Raw genomic sequence first — 18,106 nt, 5'->3', positions numbered from 1 at the left:
TGATGAGGGGAATGATCTGACTCAAGCTGGCAGAGTCTGAACTAACTTCACGTGTGGTAAGTTTGAAGAATTGGAGACCCTTGCACAACACGGAAATCATTCTCCACTGAGCTTGAGTCAGGTGCATTCCCCCTCCTTTGCCTATATCGTAGGTGGATGTATAGGCTTGAATGGCCTTTTGCTGCTCCTCCATCCACTGAAGCATATAGAGTGTTGAATTCCACCTCGTTACCACCTCTTGCTTCAGGTGACGGCAGGGCAGGTTCAGGAGTGTTTGCTGGCGCTCCAGTCTTCAGAACTCAGTGGCTGAATGTCGAAAGTGGCCCGCAAATTTTTCGGGCCACCAACAGCATCTCTTGCATGACCCTGTCATTTTTCAAAAAAATCTGCACCACCAAATTAATTTTATGTGCAAAACATGGGATGTGCTGGAATTTGCCCAGATGTAATGCACGCACAACATTGGTGGCGTTGTCCGATATCACAAATCCCCAGGAGAGTCTAAGTGGGGTAAGCCATTGTGCGATGATGTCCCTCAGTTTCTGTAAGAGGTTGTCAGCGGTGTGCCTTTTACGGAAACCGGTGTTACACAGCGTAGCCTGCCTAGAAATGAGCTGGCGTTTGTGAGATGCTGCTACTGGTGCCGCTGCTGTTGTTGCTGAGGAAGGCGATACATCTACCCAGTGGGCTGTCACAGTCATGTAGTCCTTAGTTTGCCCTGCTCCACTTGTCCACATGTGGTTAAGTGAACAGTGGGTACAACCGCATTTTTCAGGACACTGATGACATTTTTCTTAATGTCCCTGTAGACTTTGGGAATCGCTTTCCTAGTGAAGTGGAATCTAGATGGGATTTGGTACCGGGGACACAGTACGTCCATCAACTGTCTAAATCCCACTGCACAAATGGCGGATACCGGACTCACGTCTAACACCAGCATAGTTGTTATGGCCTCAGTAATCCGCTTTGCAACAGGGTGACTGCTGTCATATTTCATCTTACTCACAAAGGACTGTTGGACAGTCAATTGCTTAGTTGAAGTAGGACAAGTGGTCTTCCGACTTCCCCTCTGGGAAGACGATCAACTCCCAGCAGCAACAACAGCAGCAGCATTAGGCGTACCACTCAAGGATCCTCCGGAGGAATCCCGGTTAGGAGACTACTCATCAGTCATGCCAGTGACATGGCCTGCAGGACTACTGACGTTCCTGACTGAGGAGGAAATTGACATTGAGGGAGTTGGTGGTGTGGCTTGCAGGAGCTTGAGTACAAGAGGAAGAAGGGATTTGGGTGTCAGTGGACTGCTTACACTCTTACCCAAAGTTTCTGAACTTGACTATGACTTCTGATGAATGCGCTGCAGGAGACGTATAAGGGAGGATGTTCCTAGGTGGTTAACATCCTCTTTACTTATTACGGATTGACAAAGGCAACACATGGCTTGATACCTATTGTCCATATTTGTGGAGAAATAATTTCACACTGAAGAGGTGGCTTTTTGGGTATTTTGCCCAGGCATGACAATGGGCTTTCTCATCCCATGGACATAAACTGTCTCCACTGGTGCCTTATTCAAACAAACCACATCACCATCAGAATCCTCATCGTCAACTTCCTCCTCAGCGCCAGCTACACTTATATCCTCCTCATCCTGGTGTATGTATACAGTGACATACTCAATCTCAATATCAGCAACTGGACTGGCGGCGCTCTTCCCAGCACTTGCAGAGGGTGTGCAAATGGTGGTAGGAGCCTTCTTTTTCCATACAGTCTTGTGAAGGTCAGGCCTAGACATAGTAACTGCGGACTCACTTTGACTCTCCCTGGGGATTTGTGATATCTCTGAACGCACAGATGTATTTTCCTGTGCTTTAAGAAGCTTAATTTTTTTAATTTTTTGAGAGGGAGGAGGGCTTCCATCCGCATGAGAAGCTGAGCCACCAGTCATGAACATAGGCCAAGGCCTTAGCCTTTCCTTGCCACTTCGTGTCGTGAATGGCATATTGCCAATTTTACGTTTCTCGTCAGATAATTTCTTTTTTTTTCTGATTAATAATTTTTGCTTCTTAGATTTTACATGTTCTCTATGACATTGGCCATCGGCCTAAGCAGATGACGTTGATGGAATTGCATCATCAATGTCATGACTGGTGGCAGCAGCAGCTTCAGCACTAGTACTAGGAACTGGAAGTGGTTCCTGATCTTCCACTATTTTTTCCTCCAAATTGTTTTTCTCCATTTCACAGGACAGCACCCTTTTATTATTACAGCACAAAGTACAGTGCCCCTTTATTTTCACTGCACCCCTGTATACTTACAGCATACAGGGCCACTGTAATGTTATTTGAATAGCAGCAGCACCCCTATATTTTACAGCATATAGCAGTGTGCTAACTTTTTACAACATACAGAGCCAGCAGCACTCCTATATTTTACAGCATACAGCAGTGTGCTTTTAATTTTTAACAACTGCACCTCTGAATGTTTACAACATACAGGGCCAGTATAATGTTATTTGAACAGCAGCAGTACCCCTATATTTTACAGCATACAGTAGTGTGCTTTTAAGTTTTAACAACTGTGCCTCTAAATTTTTACAACATACAGGGCCAGCAGAACCCCTATATTTTACAGCATACAGCAGTGTGCTTTTAATTATTAACAACTGTGCCTCTGACTTTTTACAACATACAGGGCCAGCAGCACCCCTATATTTTACAGAATACAGCAGTGTGCTTTTAATTTTTTAACAACTGCGCCTCTGACTTTTTACAACATACAGGGCCAGCAGCACCCCTATATTTTACAGCATACAGCAGAGTGCTTTTGATTTTTAACAACTGCGCCTCTTAATTTTTACAACATACAGGGCCAGTGTAATGTTATTTGAACAGCAGCAGCACCCCTATATTTTACAGCATACAGCAGTGTGCTTTTAATTTTTAACAACTGCACCTCTGACTTTTTACAACATACAGGGCCAGCAGCACCCCTATATTTTACAGCATACAGGAGGACAGTACAACACAGTGACAGCCAGGACAGCAACACCCATGTACAACTGCAGCACATGAAACACCAGTGACAACCAGGACAGCACACCCCTAACACAGCACAGGTACACCACAGTGACTGCAGCAGCACCCCTACAGAGGACACACTAATCTCACCCGATGCCACCACCCACAGAGAGAGACAGAGGTCTGTCTCCCTCACTCTACAAGTCCGGAGTGAAAATGACGGCGACACACGGCTGTTTATATGGGATCCAAATCCTTTGAGAATCCGACAGCGGGATGATGATGTTTTGCCTCGTTCTGGTTTCTGAGTCTGGCGGGAGGTCCCGAGCCGGACTCGGATCCGGGCTCGGAGCATGAAGTTCAGTGGTGGTGGTGGGGGGTTTCGGTTCTCAGGGAACCGAACCCACTCATCTCTAATATATATATTTTGGAAGACAGATGTCTGATTCATGTAATAGTCTTAGAAGTACTGGGACAGGGTTACAACCTGGTGTTTTGTATCCCCGAAAGTGTGTGTATCCTCTGACTATTGAGAGAGGATTGTCCTTCTGTGACAGATGTATGCTGTGATTGTCCCAAGCACCACATGCAAGGGGCTTGTCTTTTTGAATACATATGAGCAATAAACATCCAGTGGCGGCTCCAGAAAAGAATGGCACCATAATCAGGGGGAGGTGTGGCCAAATCTGTAATGTGACGTGACCAGGTGCTCTCTGTGAATACAGGGCACATACAGTATGCAGATGCTGTGCTACCGCAAAGAATTAGCACACCACTTGAAGGGGTACAGACCCTTGATTGTACAATGCATAGCTGGATGAAATATTTTCTTAATGTTCTCAAAATGGCATCCTATGTATGTCCATAATTCAGAATCACACTTGAGAGGGCAAAAATGCCTCCAAAATGATAAGGTGCTATCTAAACCACATGAATAGCACCCTTTTTTGAGATCCTACGTGTAAGAGACACAATAACTATGAGGAGATGCAAGGTTTCTTGACAAAACCAGCTTCCTATACACTTGTAAAATAAAAAATAATAGCCCTTTCCTATTCCTGGCTACTGGCAGGTAAGGCTGCAATCCAGATGCACACTTTACACTCACCATTTGTCCTTGGGCAAACGCAGGAGTTTTAGAGGCAACAGAGTTTGCAAATGATTTTTTAAGAAACAAAGCAAAAACTTTTTAGAATCAGTTGATATTGTACAAGACACTTTGTCAAAGGCACTGTGGAATTAATATATACCCGAGCAATACATAAAGAGGGTACATCAATTAGAAGTGATGGTGGCAAAGTCCTGGAGAAACAGTCAGAATGCACATAATGGCCATTAATGTCTCGTAAATTAACATACATTGGTGCACAATATTAGGGATAATTCTTGGTTATTTATGCAATAGCACAATGGAATTGGAACCAAAAAGTAGAAAAGAAGACTCTTTTGTGGGTGCAATCTTAAATTGAAATAATATTAAAGTATTGGAGATAGGAAAGTTCATAAAAATTATTTAACTTTTATTGATATCACAAATAAAAACAAACAGTAGTTGAATACATAAGTGAAGAATAAACAATGGAACCAATGATGCTAATATTGATATTGAGTAACAGTTCCAGGCTGTCTGGGTTGAATCAAAATTTAAGTATACAATGAATCCACAGATTAGTCTCCACCAAATGCCTGTGAGAAAAATTAATTTTTAATTTTTTTTAAATTTTTTCAGATTCTCTGAGCCTCGGTGATGGTTATGATTGTAATGAAGTAGTAATTAGCCTGCCACTTGTGCTGAGAAAGATACAGAATGAAAATAGATGCAAGAGGTGAATCTGCTGTCAGTGTTAGACACTGAGCATATGCGTCCAAGAAATATTCTACTAAACTGAGTCTTCCTCAAGAGTCTCCCACTCGAGTATTGACTCAGCCCAACACTGATTAGCTTCCAAGATCGGATGGATTCGGGCGTTTCCAGTGTGGTATGATAGTAGAAAGAAATAGGCAATGATCTTTCGCTCTGGAATCACTGATGAGAGTTCACGAATTTCACAGATTAGGTGTGAATTATGACAGTAATAAGTCAGAAGGAGAAACTTAAAGTGGATCTGCTGCCAATGTTAGACAGGGGTAAGAGCCCCTGAATCAATGGTGAATGTCCAGAAAAATAGTAATAGAAAGGACAAAATGAGAGATGTGGGAAAATATATGCATATTAGGCAAACCATATCACGGAGAAAAGGTCCCAATTGCACAGATCTTTAGATGAAAATAAGCATATGAATAATATGTTATATCAGATATCAATATCAGATAGTAGTTTTTTAAGAGAAAAAAACAATTCAGGTATAACAGTAATGTTGAAACATGAATAAACCTATTCAGTTTGCAAATGCAGAAATTAGCTGGTTTAAGTAACTGTAATGTTCTAGATACAATGAAACTAGGGTGACTAGAAAGTATCCATATATAGGTAAGCAAGAAGAAGAAAAAAAAAGCAACACTGTGGCTAGAATAAATATAGTACACTGAGTATAAAGATACTGTGGTACAATAAGATAACAACAGTAGATAAAATCTTTCAATTAATGAATAGAATTGCCCTCAAAGTATCTATTCTAAATCAGAGAAACAAAACAATGAAGTCATGAAATACCCACCACCTGTAATTTCACAAGGACCTCTGTCCCCGGGGGTGGATTGGCCATAGGGCTCACCAGGAAGATTCCTGGCAGGCCGACATGTCTGTGGGGCTTGTTTTGTGTATTATCATGTGGCCCCAACACCCACATGACAGGCAGCTCATCACACTCAGTACACTGCATCGTGCCATTTCATTCTGTTATACCATCTCTACAGTACAGAAACTCTGCAATCCAGTGGATTATGTTATACCTCTTGTGCTACCCATGTCGGGACACTTCTACAAAATTTTACAGGGCCACTTTCAGTTCCCAATCCGCCCCTAGTCTCAGACACAACTGCAGCTAAAGATACAAGGAAGGCTGCAATTGCGTACAATCAGGACATGTGAGGAGAGATCCCACCCCCCTCAACAGAACCCACCTCCTCATCAGAACGCACATACATTAGGGCTGCTTCCATAAATTTCCCGGGCTGGTTTTCCATCTCAATTTGCCCCTGCTCTGCTCCGACCTGTCACAACTGAGGGCCTGAGCTGACGGGAGGCAGCCTCAGTTGTAGGGGCTGAGGTGTAAAGGAACCTGGGAGGTTGTATCAGACCCCTAGACATGTAAGTTACATGTAGAAGAATTGCCCAAAGGCGTGACCACGACAACCAAAGTAAAAGTCAATGATGTTTATTATGACATACTCCGTAACACAGCAGCAAATAAGAAAACATAAAACTCAGCAGGGAAATAATACAGTTCCTGGGTACTACAGGGTGGCAAGGACCACAGGGCTCTGGTAGTATGAGATAGTTCTTATAATCTTCTAGTTAGAAAGTCCTTACCAGGCCCGACTGTAGCAATGGAGATAGCCCAGGATCGTACCAGCTGGTGTTCCAGGAAGAGCTGGGCTGCTGTGGATAAAAACGGCTGCTGTGGATACTGGCTGGAACCAGACTGATGTTGGCACGGAGTGGATACTGGCTGGAACCAGTTAAATAATAAATGTAGCTTGAGAGCGATTAAATAATAATATCGGTGATAAATGGTAATCTGTAGAAAAGGGTACCTGCACTTTAAGAAGAGCTGATCTCTGCTGGAAGCTGATTGCTGTAAGCAGGTGGATCTGTAGCTGGAAGCAGATGAATCCAAATGGATAGGAGAGTCAGGCTACACCGCAGGTGGAATGCTGGTGCGGGTCTCTTTAGTGGAGGTTTGGAGATAGGAACTGGAACCTGGAAAACAACCACAGGAGAGAGACAAACTGGAACTAGGTTTGACAACCAAAGCACTGACGCCTTCCTTGCTCAGGCACAGATTACTTATACCTGCAGCAAGGAAAGGATTGGCTAGGCAATTATGCAGATTAACATTGCAAACAGCAGATTGGTGGAAATGAACAGATGACAGAATCCAAGATGGCTGCGCCCATGCAGACACTTGGAGGGAAGTTTGGTTTGTAATCCAAGTGGGAATTAAAACAGTAATGGCGGCGCCGGCCACAGGAGACGCCAGACTGATAAGTGCACATTTAACCACGCGGGCACAGCGGAGGCCGCGGCTGACGTAATCACCACTCTGACACTCTGCATGTAGAAACTCAGGAACAGCGGCGGAAGCCGCGGGAGACGCCATTCCGGATGTAACAGGCGTTGCGGTGACAGCGTCTCAGAGTGACAGGAGAGGAGGCAGGAATGTGGACATCAGTATAACAGATGGGATCCGGTCCTGGAACGCTGAGCCAGCCTTAGGAGGCATCTGAAGGGTAAGTAATGGCGTCCAGATACCCGGATCGTGACAGCACCCCCCCCCTTTAGGAGTGGCCCCAGGACACTTCTTTGGCTTTTGAGGAAACTTGGAATGGAATCTCCGGACCAAGGCAGGAGCATGGACATCAGAAGCATTAGTCCATGAGCGTTCCTAAGGACCGTAACCCTTCCAGTCAATAAGATACTGTAGTTGACCATAACGGTGACGTGAGTCCAGGATCTTGGCCACTTCATACTCAACGCCTCGTTGAGTTTGGACTTTCGGAGTTGGAGGAAGTGAGGAATGAAACCGATTCAGGATCAGCGGTTTCAACAGGGAAACATGGAATGTCCTGGGTATTTTTAAGAAGGGAGGTAACTGAAGTCTGTAAGCAACAGGATTGATGACTTGCTCAATTTTGAAAGGACCAATGTAGCGAGGTGCAAACTTCATACTGGGAACTCTTAACCTCAAATTCTTCGTGGATAACCATACCCGATCACCCACCTTGAGAGCAGGGACCGCTCTACGCTTCTTGTCCGCAAACTTCTTATACCTGAACGATGCCTTGAGCAGAGCTGCTCGTACACTCTTCCAGTTGTTTGCAAACTGATGCAAGGTGATATCCACTGCTGGAACAGAAGTTGCTGGGAGCGGTTGGAATTCAGGGACTTTAGGGTGGAATCCAAAGTTGGTGAAGAATGGTGTTGAAGAAGATGAGGAATGATACTGATTGTTATGACAGAACTCGGCCCAGGGAAGTAATTGAACCCAGTCATCTTGAGAGGAAGACACATAGATGCGGAGGAAGGCCTCCAAGTCCTGATTCACCCTCTCAGTTTGACCATTGGTCTGAGGATGGTAAGCCGTGGAAAACTTTAGTTTGACTTGGAGGACTTGACATAAACTTCGCCAGAATTTGGCTGTGAATTGAACTCCTCGATCTGAGATAATTTCTTCAGGCAGACCGTGGAGTCGGAAGATCTCTTGTATGAACACTTGAGCCAACTTGGAAGCTGACGGAAGACCGGTGAGAGGAATGAAGTGTGCCATCTTGGTGAACCGGTCAACTACCACCCAGATGGTATTGAACTTGTTGCACATGGGTAAGTCTGTAATGAAATCCATCGACAAATGGGTCCATGGTCGATGGGGAACGGATAGTGGAACCAGTTGCCCCGCAGGTGACTGGCGGGATACTTTATGTTGGGCACACTTTGGGCAAGATGCAATAAACTCCATGACGTCCTTTCTCAGAGTTGGCCACCAATAGGACCTAGAGATAAACTCCAGGGTTTTTTGGATACCTGTATGTCCGGCAAAACGGGAAGCATGGGCCCAATGCATGAGCTTCTTCCTCAGTACCGGCTTCACAAAACTTTTCCCTAGTGGGGGCGTAGAGTCCATCCCTACCGTGGAGAATGCCAACGGATTGATAATAGGATGCTTGTCTGAAGACTCTGACTCATTTTCTTGCTCCCATGAGCGGGAAAGGGCATCGGCCTTGCGATTCTGAGAGCCCGGACAGAACTGGAGTTTAAAGTCGAACCTGGAAAAGAAAAGTGCCCATCTGGCCTGACGAGGGTTGAGACATTGTGCGCCTTTCAGATATAAAAGGTTCTTGTGGTCTGTAAGTATGGTGATTGAATAAGAAGCTCCCTCCAACAGATATCTCCACTCCTCTAGAGCGAGCTTGATGGCTAGCAACTCCTGGTCGCCAATGGCATAGTTGCGCTCCGCTGGGGAGAACTTCCGGGAGAAGAAACTGCAAGGTTGTAAATGGCCATCTTTAGCCCTCTGAGATAACACCGCTCCTACTCCAACGGAGGAGGCATCCACCTCTAAGATGAAAGGAGAGTCGATGTCGGGCTGTTTCAGAACTGGTGCAGAGATGAACCGTTGTTTTAAGAGATGAAAAGCTTGCGTAGCTTCTTCAGACCACTTGGACGGGTTAGCACCCTTCTTAGTTAAAGCAGTAATAGGCGCCACAATGGTGGAAAAGTCTCGTATAAACTTTCTGTAATAATTGGCGAACCCTAAGAACCTCTGGACCCCTTTGAGGGTTAAGGGTATCGGCCAATTCTGGATTGCTTGTAGTTTCTCAGGATCCATCTCTAGTCCGGAACCGGACACAATGTAACCTAGAAACGGAATGGACTTGACTTCAAAGACGCATTTCTCTAATTTGCAATAGAGATGATTGACACGGAGACGGGACAGAACCTCTTTTACCCAAAAACGATGTTCCTCTAAATTGTTGGCAAAAATGAGGATATCATCTAGATAGACCACGACATGACGGTATAAAATGTCTCTGAAGATCTCATTGACAAAATGCTGGAAGACAGCTGGAGCATTGCTCAATCCGAAGGGCATGACGAGGTACTCATAATGTCCGTCACGGGTGTTAAAGGCGGTCTTCCACTCGTCACCCTCACGGATCCGGATGAGATTGTATGCACCTCTCAAGTCCAGCTTTGTGAAGATGGTAGCTCCGCTAACTCTATCAAAGAGCTCAGTAATCAGGGGTAGTGGATAGCGGTTCTTGACGGTAATGTCGTTCAGACCTCTGTAGTCAATGCACGGCCGCAGACCACCATCTTTTTTCTTTACGAAAAAGAAGCCTGCGCCGGCTGGAGAAGAGGAAGGTCGAATGAACCCTTTTGCTAGGTTCTCTTTAATGTATTCCTCCATAGAATGCGTCTCAGGCAGAGACAACGGGTAAGTTCGGCCTCGAGGTGGAACCTTCCCTGGAACGAGATCAATCGGGCAGTCCCATTCTCTATGAGGAGGAAGGATATCAGCAGAAGCCTTACTGAACACATCCGTAAAATCTTGATATGGAGGAGGTGGAACATCAGACGACCTGGGGGAGGAAGAACAGACAGGCAATACTTTAAACAAACATGTCTCAGCACAGGAGGGACCCCATGCCAGAATCTGCGTAGTCGTCCAATCAATAGATGGATTGTGAAGACGGAGCCATGGAAGGCCCAGGACCACAGGATGTGTGGCTCTTGGAATCACTAAAAAAGAAATAAATTCGGAATGAAGAACTCCCACTCTCAGACGAACTGGTAGAGTCCTTAGGGAAATAACTGCATCAAAAATCTTGCTGCCATCCACGGCAGTTAAGGAGATGGACGAAGGAAGTCTCTCGGTGGGTAGGGACCACCGTTTAACATAGGCTTCGGTAATAAAGTTCCCAGCTGCTCCGGAATCAAGGAGGGCAATGACGTTCCGATAACGTTGAGCAATTTGGAGCGACACTGGGAGATTACAATCATGAGGAGATGGAGAGGAGATCATTACTCCTAGCCGGCCCTCTCCTGGGCGAGCTAGGGTTTGGAGTTTTCCCGGACGTTCGGGACAGGCATTGATGGTGTGAGACGGAGCTGCACAGTAAAGACAAAGAGACTCAGAGAGACGTCTTCGGCGCTCAGCAGGAGTTAAACGGGAACAGCCAATTTGCATGGGCTCGTCTTTAGATGGTGATAGTTGGCGAGGAGGAGGAGCAGAAGATTTTGGAGCAGATGATCTTCCACGCTCAGTTGCTCTCTCTCTGAAACGTAAATCAACTTTCATGCAGAGTGAGATTAGCTCATCTAACTTGGAAGGTAAGTCTCTGGTAGCTAACTCATCTTTAATACGCTCAGATAAGCCATGCCAGAATGCAGCATACAGGGCCTCGTCGTTCCATGCCAGTTCGGATGCCAGGATCTGGAACTGTATAAGATATTGTCCTACAGTACGTGATCCCTGGCGTAAACGGAGAATCTCAGATGAAGCTGAAGTTACCCGGCCTGGCTCGTCGAAGATACGCCTGAATGTTGACACGAATGCAGTGTAGGAGGATAGCAGGGTGTCGGGCCTCTCCCATAACGGTGATGCCCAATCAAGGGCTGAGCCACTGAGAAGAGAGATAATGTAGGCAATTTTTGTACGGTCACTGGGAAAATTGCCAGGTTGTAGCTCAAACTGAATCTCACACTGGTTGAGAAATCCCCTGCAGAATCTTGGAGATCCGTCAAATTTTGCTGGCGTTGGAAGATGAAGACGTGGAGCAGAAATGGGTAAGGTGGGTGGGGTTATAGCTGGAGTCACTGTGGTTGACGCACCGGACGTGTCTGATCCACGGAGGGTTGTCTGAATCCCATCCAGCCGAGTAGAAAGATCCTGGAGACAGCGGACGATGTGGCCCTGTGCAGCCTCCTGATGTTCAAGTCGGGCTGCCAGTTCTTGCATCGGCCTGGCCGCTTGATCCTGGTCTCCAGCTGGATTCATATGGTCAGTGCTTACTGTCACAACTGAGGGCCTGAGCTGACGGGAGGCAGCCTCAGTTGTAGGGGCTGAGGTGTAAAGGAACCTGGGAGGTTGTATCAGACCCCTAGACATGTAAGTTACATGTAGAAGAATTGCCCAAAGGCGTGACCACGACAACCAAAGTAAAAGTCAATGATGTTTATTATGACATACTCCGTAACACTGCAGCAAATAAGAAAACAAAACTCAGCAGGGAAATAATACAGTTCCTGGGTACTACAGGGTGGCAAGGACCACAGGGCTCTGGTAGTATGAGATAGTTCTTATAATCTTCTAGTTGGAAAGTCCTTACCAGGCCCGACTGTAGCAATGGAGATAGCCCAGGATCGTACCAGCTGGTGTTCCAGGAAGAGCTGGGCTGCTGTGGATAAAAACGGCTGCTGTGGATACTGGCTGGAACCAGACTGATGTTGGCACGGAGTGGATACTGGCTGGAACCAGTTAAATAATAAATGTAGCTTGAGAGCGATGAAATAATAATATCGGTGATAAATGGTAATCTGTAGAAAAGGGTACCGGCACTTTAAGAAGAGCTGATCTCTGCTGGAAGCTGATTGCTGTAAGCAGGTGGATCTGTAGCTGGAAGCAGATGAATCCAAATGGATAGGAGAGTCAGGCTACACCGCAGGTGGAATGCTGGTGCGGGTCTCTTTAGTGGAGGTTTGGAGATAGGAACTGGAACCTGGAAAACAACCACAGGAGAGAGACAAACTGGAACTAGGTTTGACAACCAAAGCACTGACGCCTTCCTTGCTCAGGCACAGATTACTTATACCTGCAGCAAGGAAGGGATTGGCTAGGCAATTATGCAGATTAACATTGCAAACAGCAGATTGGTGGAAATGAACAGATGACAGAATCCAAGATGGCTGCGCCCATGCAGACACTTGGAGGGAAGTTTGGTTTGTAATCCAAGTGGGAATTAAAACAGTAATGGCGGCGCCGGCCACAGGAGACAGGAGACGCCAGACTGATAAGTGCACATTTAACCACGCGGGCACAGCGGAGGCCGCGGCTGACGTAATCACCACTCTGACACTCTGCATGTAGAAACTCAGGAACAGCGGCGGAAGCCGCGGGAGACGCCATTCCGGATGTAACAGGTGTTGCGGTGACCGCGTCTCAGAGTGACAGGAGAGGAGGCAGGAATGTGGACATCAGTATAACAGATGGGATCCGGTCCTGGAACGCTGAGCCAGCCTTAGGAGGCATCTGAAGGGTAAGTAATGGCGTCCAGATACCCGGATCGTGACACGACCATTTACCTTATATATCTCACTGCCCATAAGCTTTTTTCTCACATATCCTTCTGCCCAGCAGCTTTTTCTTCACATATCACTATGCTTACTAACTTTTCCTTTACATGCTCCACTGCCCAGCAGCTTGTCCATTGCATGCCTGCCAGCCTGTTCCTTGCATACCCCCTGCCCACCAACTTGTCCCTTATATGTGCCCCTGACACCAACTTATCCCTTGCATGTCCCACTGCTGACCAGCTTACCATTGCATGCTCTCTTGACCAGTAACTTGTCCCTTGCATGCCCCTCTGTCCACCATTTTGTCCATTGCATGCCTCACTGCCCACAAGCTTGCCCTCACAGACCCTCCTGCCCACCAACTTGTACCTTTAATGCTCCCTTAATCACTTACTTGTTTCTCACATGCCCCACTGCCCATCAGCTGGTCCCTTGCATGCCCTCCTGCACACCAACTTGTCTCTTGCATGCATTCCTGTCAGCCAAAATTTTTCTTACATGCCCCCATCTTAGCAGCTCTCCCCCACTTACCTTATTGCTCACCATGGCTAAACACGAATGCCCAGGGCTGCCCTAGCTGCTCTGCCATCAATTTAGTTATCTGCCACCATGTCTGCAGCTGCAAGCTGTCGCCTCCATTCATATTCAATGCAGTAAATGTCCCAGTCAGCGAGCGTTGGTACAATGTTGCACCTGAGGCTGGGCAATGACTGAGGTGAGGGGGCACTTAGTGGCAGATCCCAGATACTGGCGCTATTCATCATTGGCGGGATTCATCTACAGGTGTGGTAAGTGGGGCATGGGATATGAGTAGCCATGTATCTGCTCAGGTGGGGGTTGAAGCTGGTTGATGTAGCTAAGGCAACTGCTGTGTGGAGTCTGGACAGTGAAATCTGGAATCAGTATGTCCTGGGTTTGAATTCCTTTCCCCAGCATTTGTCCCAGTGCCGCTCCCCCCCACACACCCTGAATCTACCACTACCTGCTTCTGCCTGTATCCTGTGACTACCAACAGCTACTCTGTTCCCCTGCTTTTCTGAATTGAGCACAGTGTCTCCAAGCTGAAACCCTCTGGCAGCTAGTCAGTACAGATTGGTCTATAGGGAAGGACCATTGGGAATTAGCCAACAATACCCAGGAGATGTTTCAGCAATGTACAGTGGGGATTGAAAGTTTGGGCACCCCAGGCAAAAATTCATTTTAATGTGCAAAAAGAAGCCAAGGAAAGATGGAAAAATCTCCAAAAGGCATCAAATTACAGATTAGACATTCTTATAACATGTCAAAAAAAGTTTGATTTTATTTCCATCATTTACACTTTCAAAAGAACAGAAAACAAAAAAATGGCATCTGCAAAAGTTTGGGCACCCTGCAGAGTTAATACCTTGTACTGCCCCCTTTGGACAGCTGAGACCTGGCAGTGTCATGGATTGTTCTCAATCATCGTCTGGAAAGACCAGGTGATGTCAATCTCAAAGGTTTTAAAAACCCAGACTCATCTGACCTTGCTCCAACAATCAGCACCATGGTTTCCTCTAAGTAGTTGTGTAGAACACTGAAACTGAGAATAGTTGATGCTCACAAAGCAGGAGAAGGCTATAAGAAGATAGCAAAGTGTTATCAGATGCCCATATCCTCTGTTCGGAATGTAATTAAGAAATGGCAGTCATCAGGAACAGTGGAAGTTAAAGCAAGATCTGGAAGACCAAGAAAAATATCAGACAGAACAGCTCACAGGATTGTGAGAAAAGCAAGTCAAAATCCACGTTTGACTGCACGATCCCTCCAGGAAGATCTGGCAGACACTGGAGTTGTGGTACACTATTCCACTATAAAGAGATACTTGTACAAATATGGTCTTCATAGAAGAGTCATCAGAAGAAAACCTCTTCTATGTCCTCACCACAAAAATCAGCGTTTGAAGTTTGCAAATGAACATATAGACAATCGTGATGCATTTTGGAATAAAGTTCTATGGACCGATGAGGTTAAAATAGAACTTTTTGGCCGCAATGAGCAAAGGTACGTTTGGAGAAGGACGGGCATAGAATTTAATGAAAAGAACCTCTGTCCAACTGTTAAGCATGGGGGTGGATCAATCATGCTTTGGGGTTGTATTGCAGCCAGTGGCACAGGGAACATTACACGAGTAGAAGGAAAAATGGATTCAATAAGATTCCAGCAAATTTTGGACGCTAACTTGATGCCATCTGTGAAAAAGCTGAAGTTAAAGAGAGGCTGGCTTCTACAAATGGATAATGATCCTAAACACACCTCAAAATCCACGGTGGATTACATCAAGAGGCGTAAACTGAAGGTTTTGCCATGGCCTTCACAATCTTCTGACCTCAACATAATTGAAAATCTATGGATAGACCTTAAAAGAGCAGTGCGTCACAGACAGCCCAGGAATCTCAAAGAACTGGTAGACTTTTGTAAGGAAGAATGGGCGAAGATACCTCAAACAAGAATTGAAAGACTCTTGGCTGGCTACAAAAAGCGTTTACAAGCTGTGATACTTGCCAAAGGGGGCAGTACAAGGTATTAACTCTGCAGGGTGCCCAAACAGACGCCATTTTTTGTTTTCTGTTTTTTTGAAAGTGTAAATGATGGAAATAAAATCAAACTTTTTTTTGACATGTCATAAGAATGTCTAATCTGTAATTTGATGCCTTTTGGAGATTTTTCCATCTTTCCTTGGCTTCTTTTTGCACATTAAATTGAATTTTTGCCTGGGGTGCCAAAACTTTCAATCCCCACTGTATCCATACATACTCATACCTGGTGTTGGCAGCAGCGAGTCACTCATTCTCTATGCAGTGTGACGAGTCAGTAACAGGCAGTTACTGATGGTGAGAGGAAATCCCTAGGAGTGATGAAATAAGCCCCTGCAGGTGTACCCAGCTTCTATCACAAGTGATTGTTATTACTGGTGACCATTATCAACATCAGTACATTAGCAAGAGAAAATTTTACCAAAGGTAAAGGATCAGGCGCTGGTAGGTGTTGTATTTCTAATGCTGCTGCTAAAAATTTGGGATAGTCACACCCAAAAACACATAAATTACAGGGAGCAAAAATAGCAGCAAATAGTGTAATCATTTGTGATAAGCAGAATTGAGTGAAAAATTTATCACAATTTAATTGAACACAATTTTAAAAACACATTAAAAAACACAAACTCGCCAATATCTTCAAAGGTTTGATAAAGCTGCAGTGCTCGCAGCGAAACGCGTCAGGCGGCTTGTTTGGTCATTACCTATTGGAACCTTTGCTGCACATGTGTGCCCAGACCAGAATTGGACTTTACAATCTGCAAAGTTAATGAGGTGACAGGCTTTTTTCTGGAGTACCACCATATCTCTCTCTGTACAAGGAGGGCACCGCGCTATAGTGAGGACCCCTAACACCGTGCCTGGTTTGAGAACTTTAAGACTCTCTCAAGGGACTACACCTCCAGCGGGTCATTGTGGTAAAAATTATCACTTGGGACTTTAATTCTTAGTCCAAAAACTTAAGTCTTTTTCACCCGTATACTTACCAGTTCAATTTATATAGGTATGGATCACACTAGGAAAGGCAACTATCTGACCATTATTCATTTAAAGATATTGGCGAGTTTATGTATTTTTTAATGTGTTTTTAAAATTGTGTTTAATTAAATTGTGATAAATTTTTCACTCATCTCTGCTTATCACAAATTATTACACTAAGCGCTGCTATTTTTGCTTTCTGTAATCAGTACATTAGCACCTGAAGGGCTGGATTAAGATCCACATGGGCCTGGGACTGAAAAAGATCAAGGGTGTATTGTGAGATGTTGAGGAAGTGTGGCTAATGCTGTGTGGGTGAGGCCAATGACATATGGGCGTGTACACTCCCTACACTATAAGCCCCAATATCTCTCCAAAATACGTAAAAATTAGAAAAAACAGCATCACACTGTAAGGAAATTAGAAATATTGTTTAAAGTTTTATCATTTATGGTAACCGTATGACCAGCTGGACAGTTGATCATCATCATGCTGTAATGGTGAGGGGCCTATTTGTGTCTGGGGCCTGGAGCTGGAGCTCCATCTGCCCCATTGTTAAACTGGCCCTGTCCACCTGCCACACAGCACCCACAAATAATATAGCTTGGTCAGACGTAAGTAATTCTGGTTGCTGGTCTACATGTGCTCTCATTAGTGTGAGCAGGCCCTTACGCAACTCAGCCTATGTCCCAATGTCCCTTCTTTCCCCGTCCTACCTCTTAAGGTGCAGGTGGCTCTAAGTTGTAGAATCACCCAAATCTCTGTACTGTATGTCCATTTTCTGGGTATGCACAAACTACGTAGTGTAGAGCTCACTCTGCATTATCCCAATAATAATTATAGTAGCGTAAGCTCCTGCTTGTTAAATATATGCCCTTACTGTACTTTACCATGCTTGTCCTGACCTTATCTCCCCCATGGCACCTCATAAGGTGTAAGGAGATGAAAGTCAGCAGTATGCTTGCTTAATTACTGCAACTGTGAATAGATGATATGGATTTTATTATGCTGGATACAGAACCTGTCCTGTCCCATCTGGAAAGATGATGAGGAAATCCTGTCCTGAGCTGTAACGTTTATTGATAGTCTCACTGGGCATCTGCGGAGAGTGGAAATAAACACAAGTGTTTAAGTACAATACACAGTATCGGACGTCTTCAAGACTTGGTTTTATAAAGTATTTGACGTCTCCAAGACTTATTTATTGACACTTACATTGTGAAACTGTAATGCCCCTGTGTGACAGGTATAATAAACTAGATCCTGTGCACTATGAGCCTCATACTGAGCTGAAAGTAAGTTGGTGGTATACTGTTGCTGAACTGTGTGTATGTGAAAAATGTTAGGATATGTTGCGCTCTGTACCTGTCTCCTTCTGTGTATTACTCTATGGGTGCATCCCCTAGTATCAGACCTCTAGTGCCAGGAGTTACTCGGAGGCAGAGTTATATGATGTAGTTCCTATTCCTCCATCTCAGAGAGAGTGTGAGGAAAGTGTGACACACAGAGAGACTGAGACAGAGTCCTGGTATACAAGTGTGCAGAGCTGAGACTGGGAGCAGATCTCAGCTACAGAGACTCACAATGTTTCAGTACAT

General features: G+C 45.1%; 1 protein-coding gene and 1 pseudogene across 1 annotated transcript in view; both read right to left on the bottom strand.

Moving 5' to 3' along the window:
• The window catches only part of ERICH6B (glutamate rich 6B), a 385,650-nt gene that overhangs the window by 84,142 nt on the left and 283,402 nt on the right, over positions 1 to 18,106 (bottom strand). The window contains exon 12 of the mRNA XM_063952820.1: positions 17,525 to 17,607. Coding sequence (XP_063808890.1) covers positions 17,525 to 17,607 — 83 coding nt within the window. The remainder of the gene's footprint in view (positions 1 to 17,524; positions 17,608 to 18,106) is intronic.
• On the bottom strand, positions 4,895 to 5,013 carry LOC135051887 (5S ribosomal RNA; annotated as a pseudogene).

Source organism: Pseudophryne corroboree, chromosome 2 (genome assembly GCF_028390025.1).
Source record: "Pseudophryne corroboree isolate aPseCor3 chromosome 2, aPseCor3.hap2, whole genome shotgun sequence".
NCBI lineage: Eukaryota > Metazoa > Chordata > Amphibia > Anura > Myobatrachidae > Pseudophryne > Pseudophryne corroboree.
The sequence above is the reverse complement of the archived record's forward strand: the minus strand, read 5'-3'. Positions and strand labels throughout refer to the sequence as shown.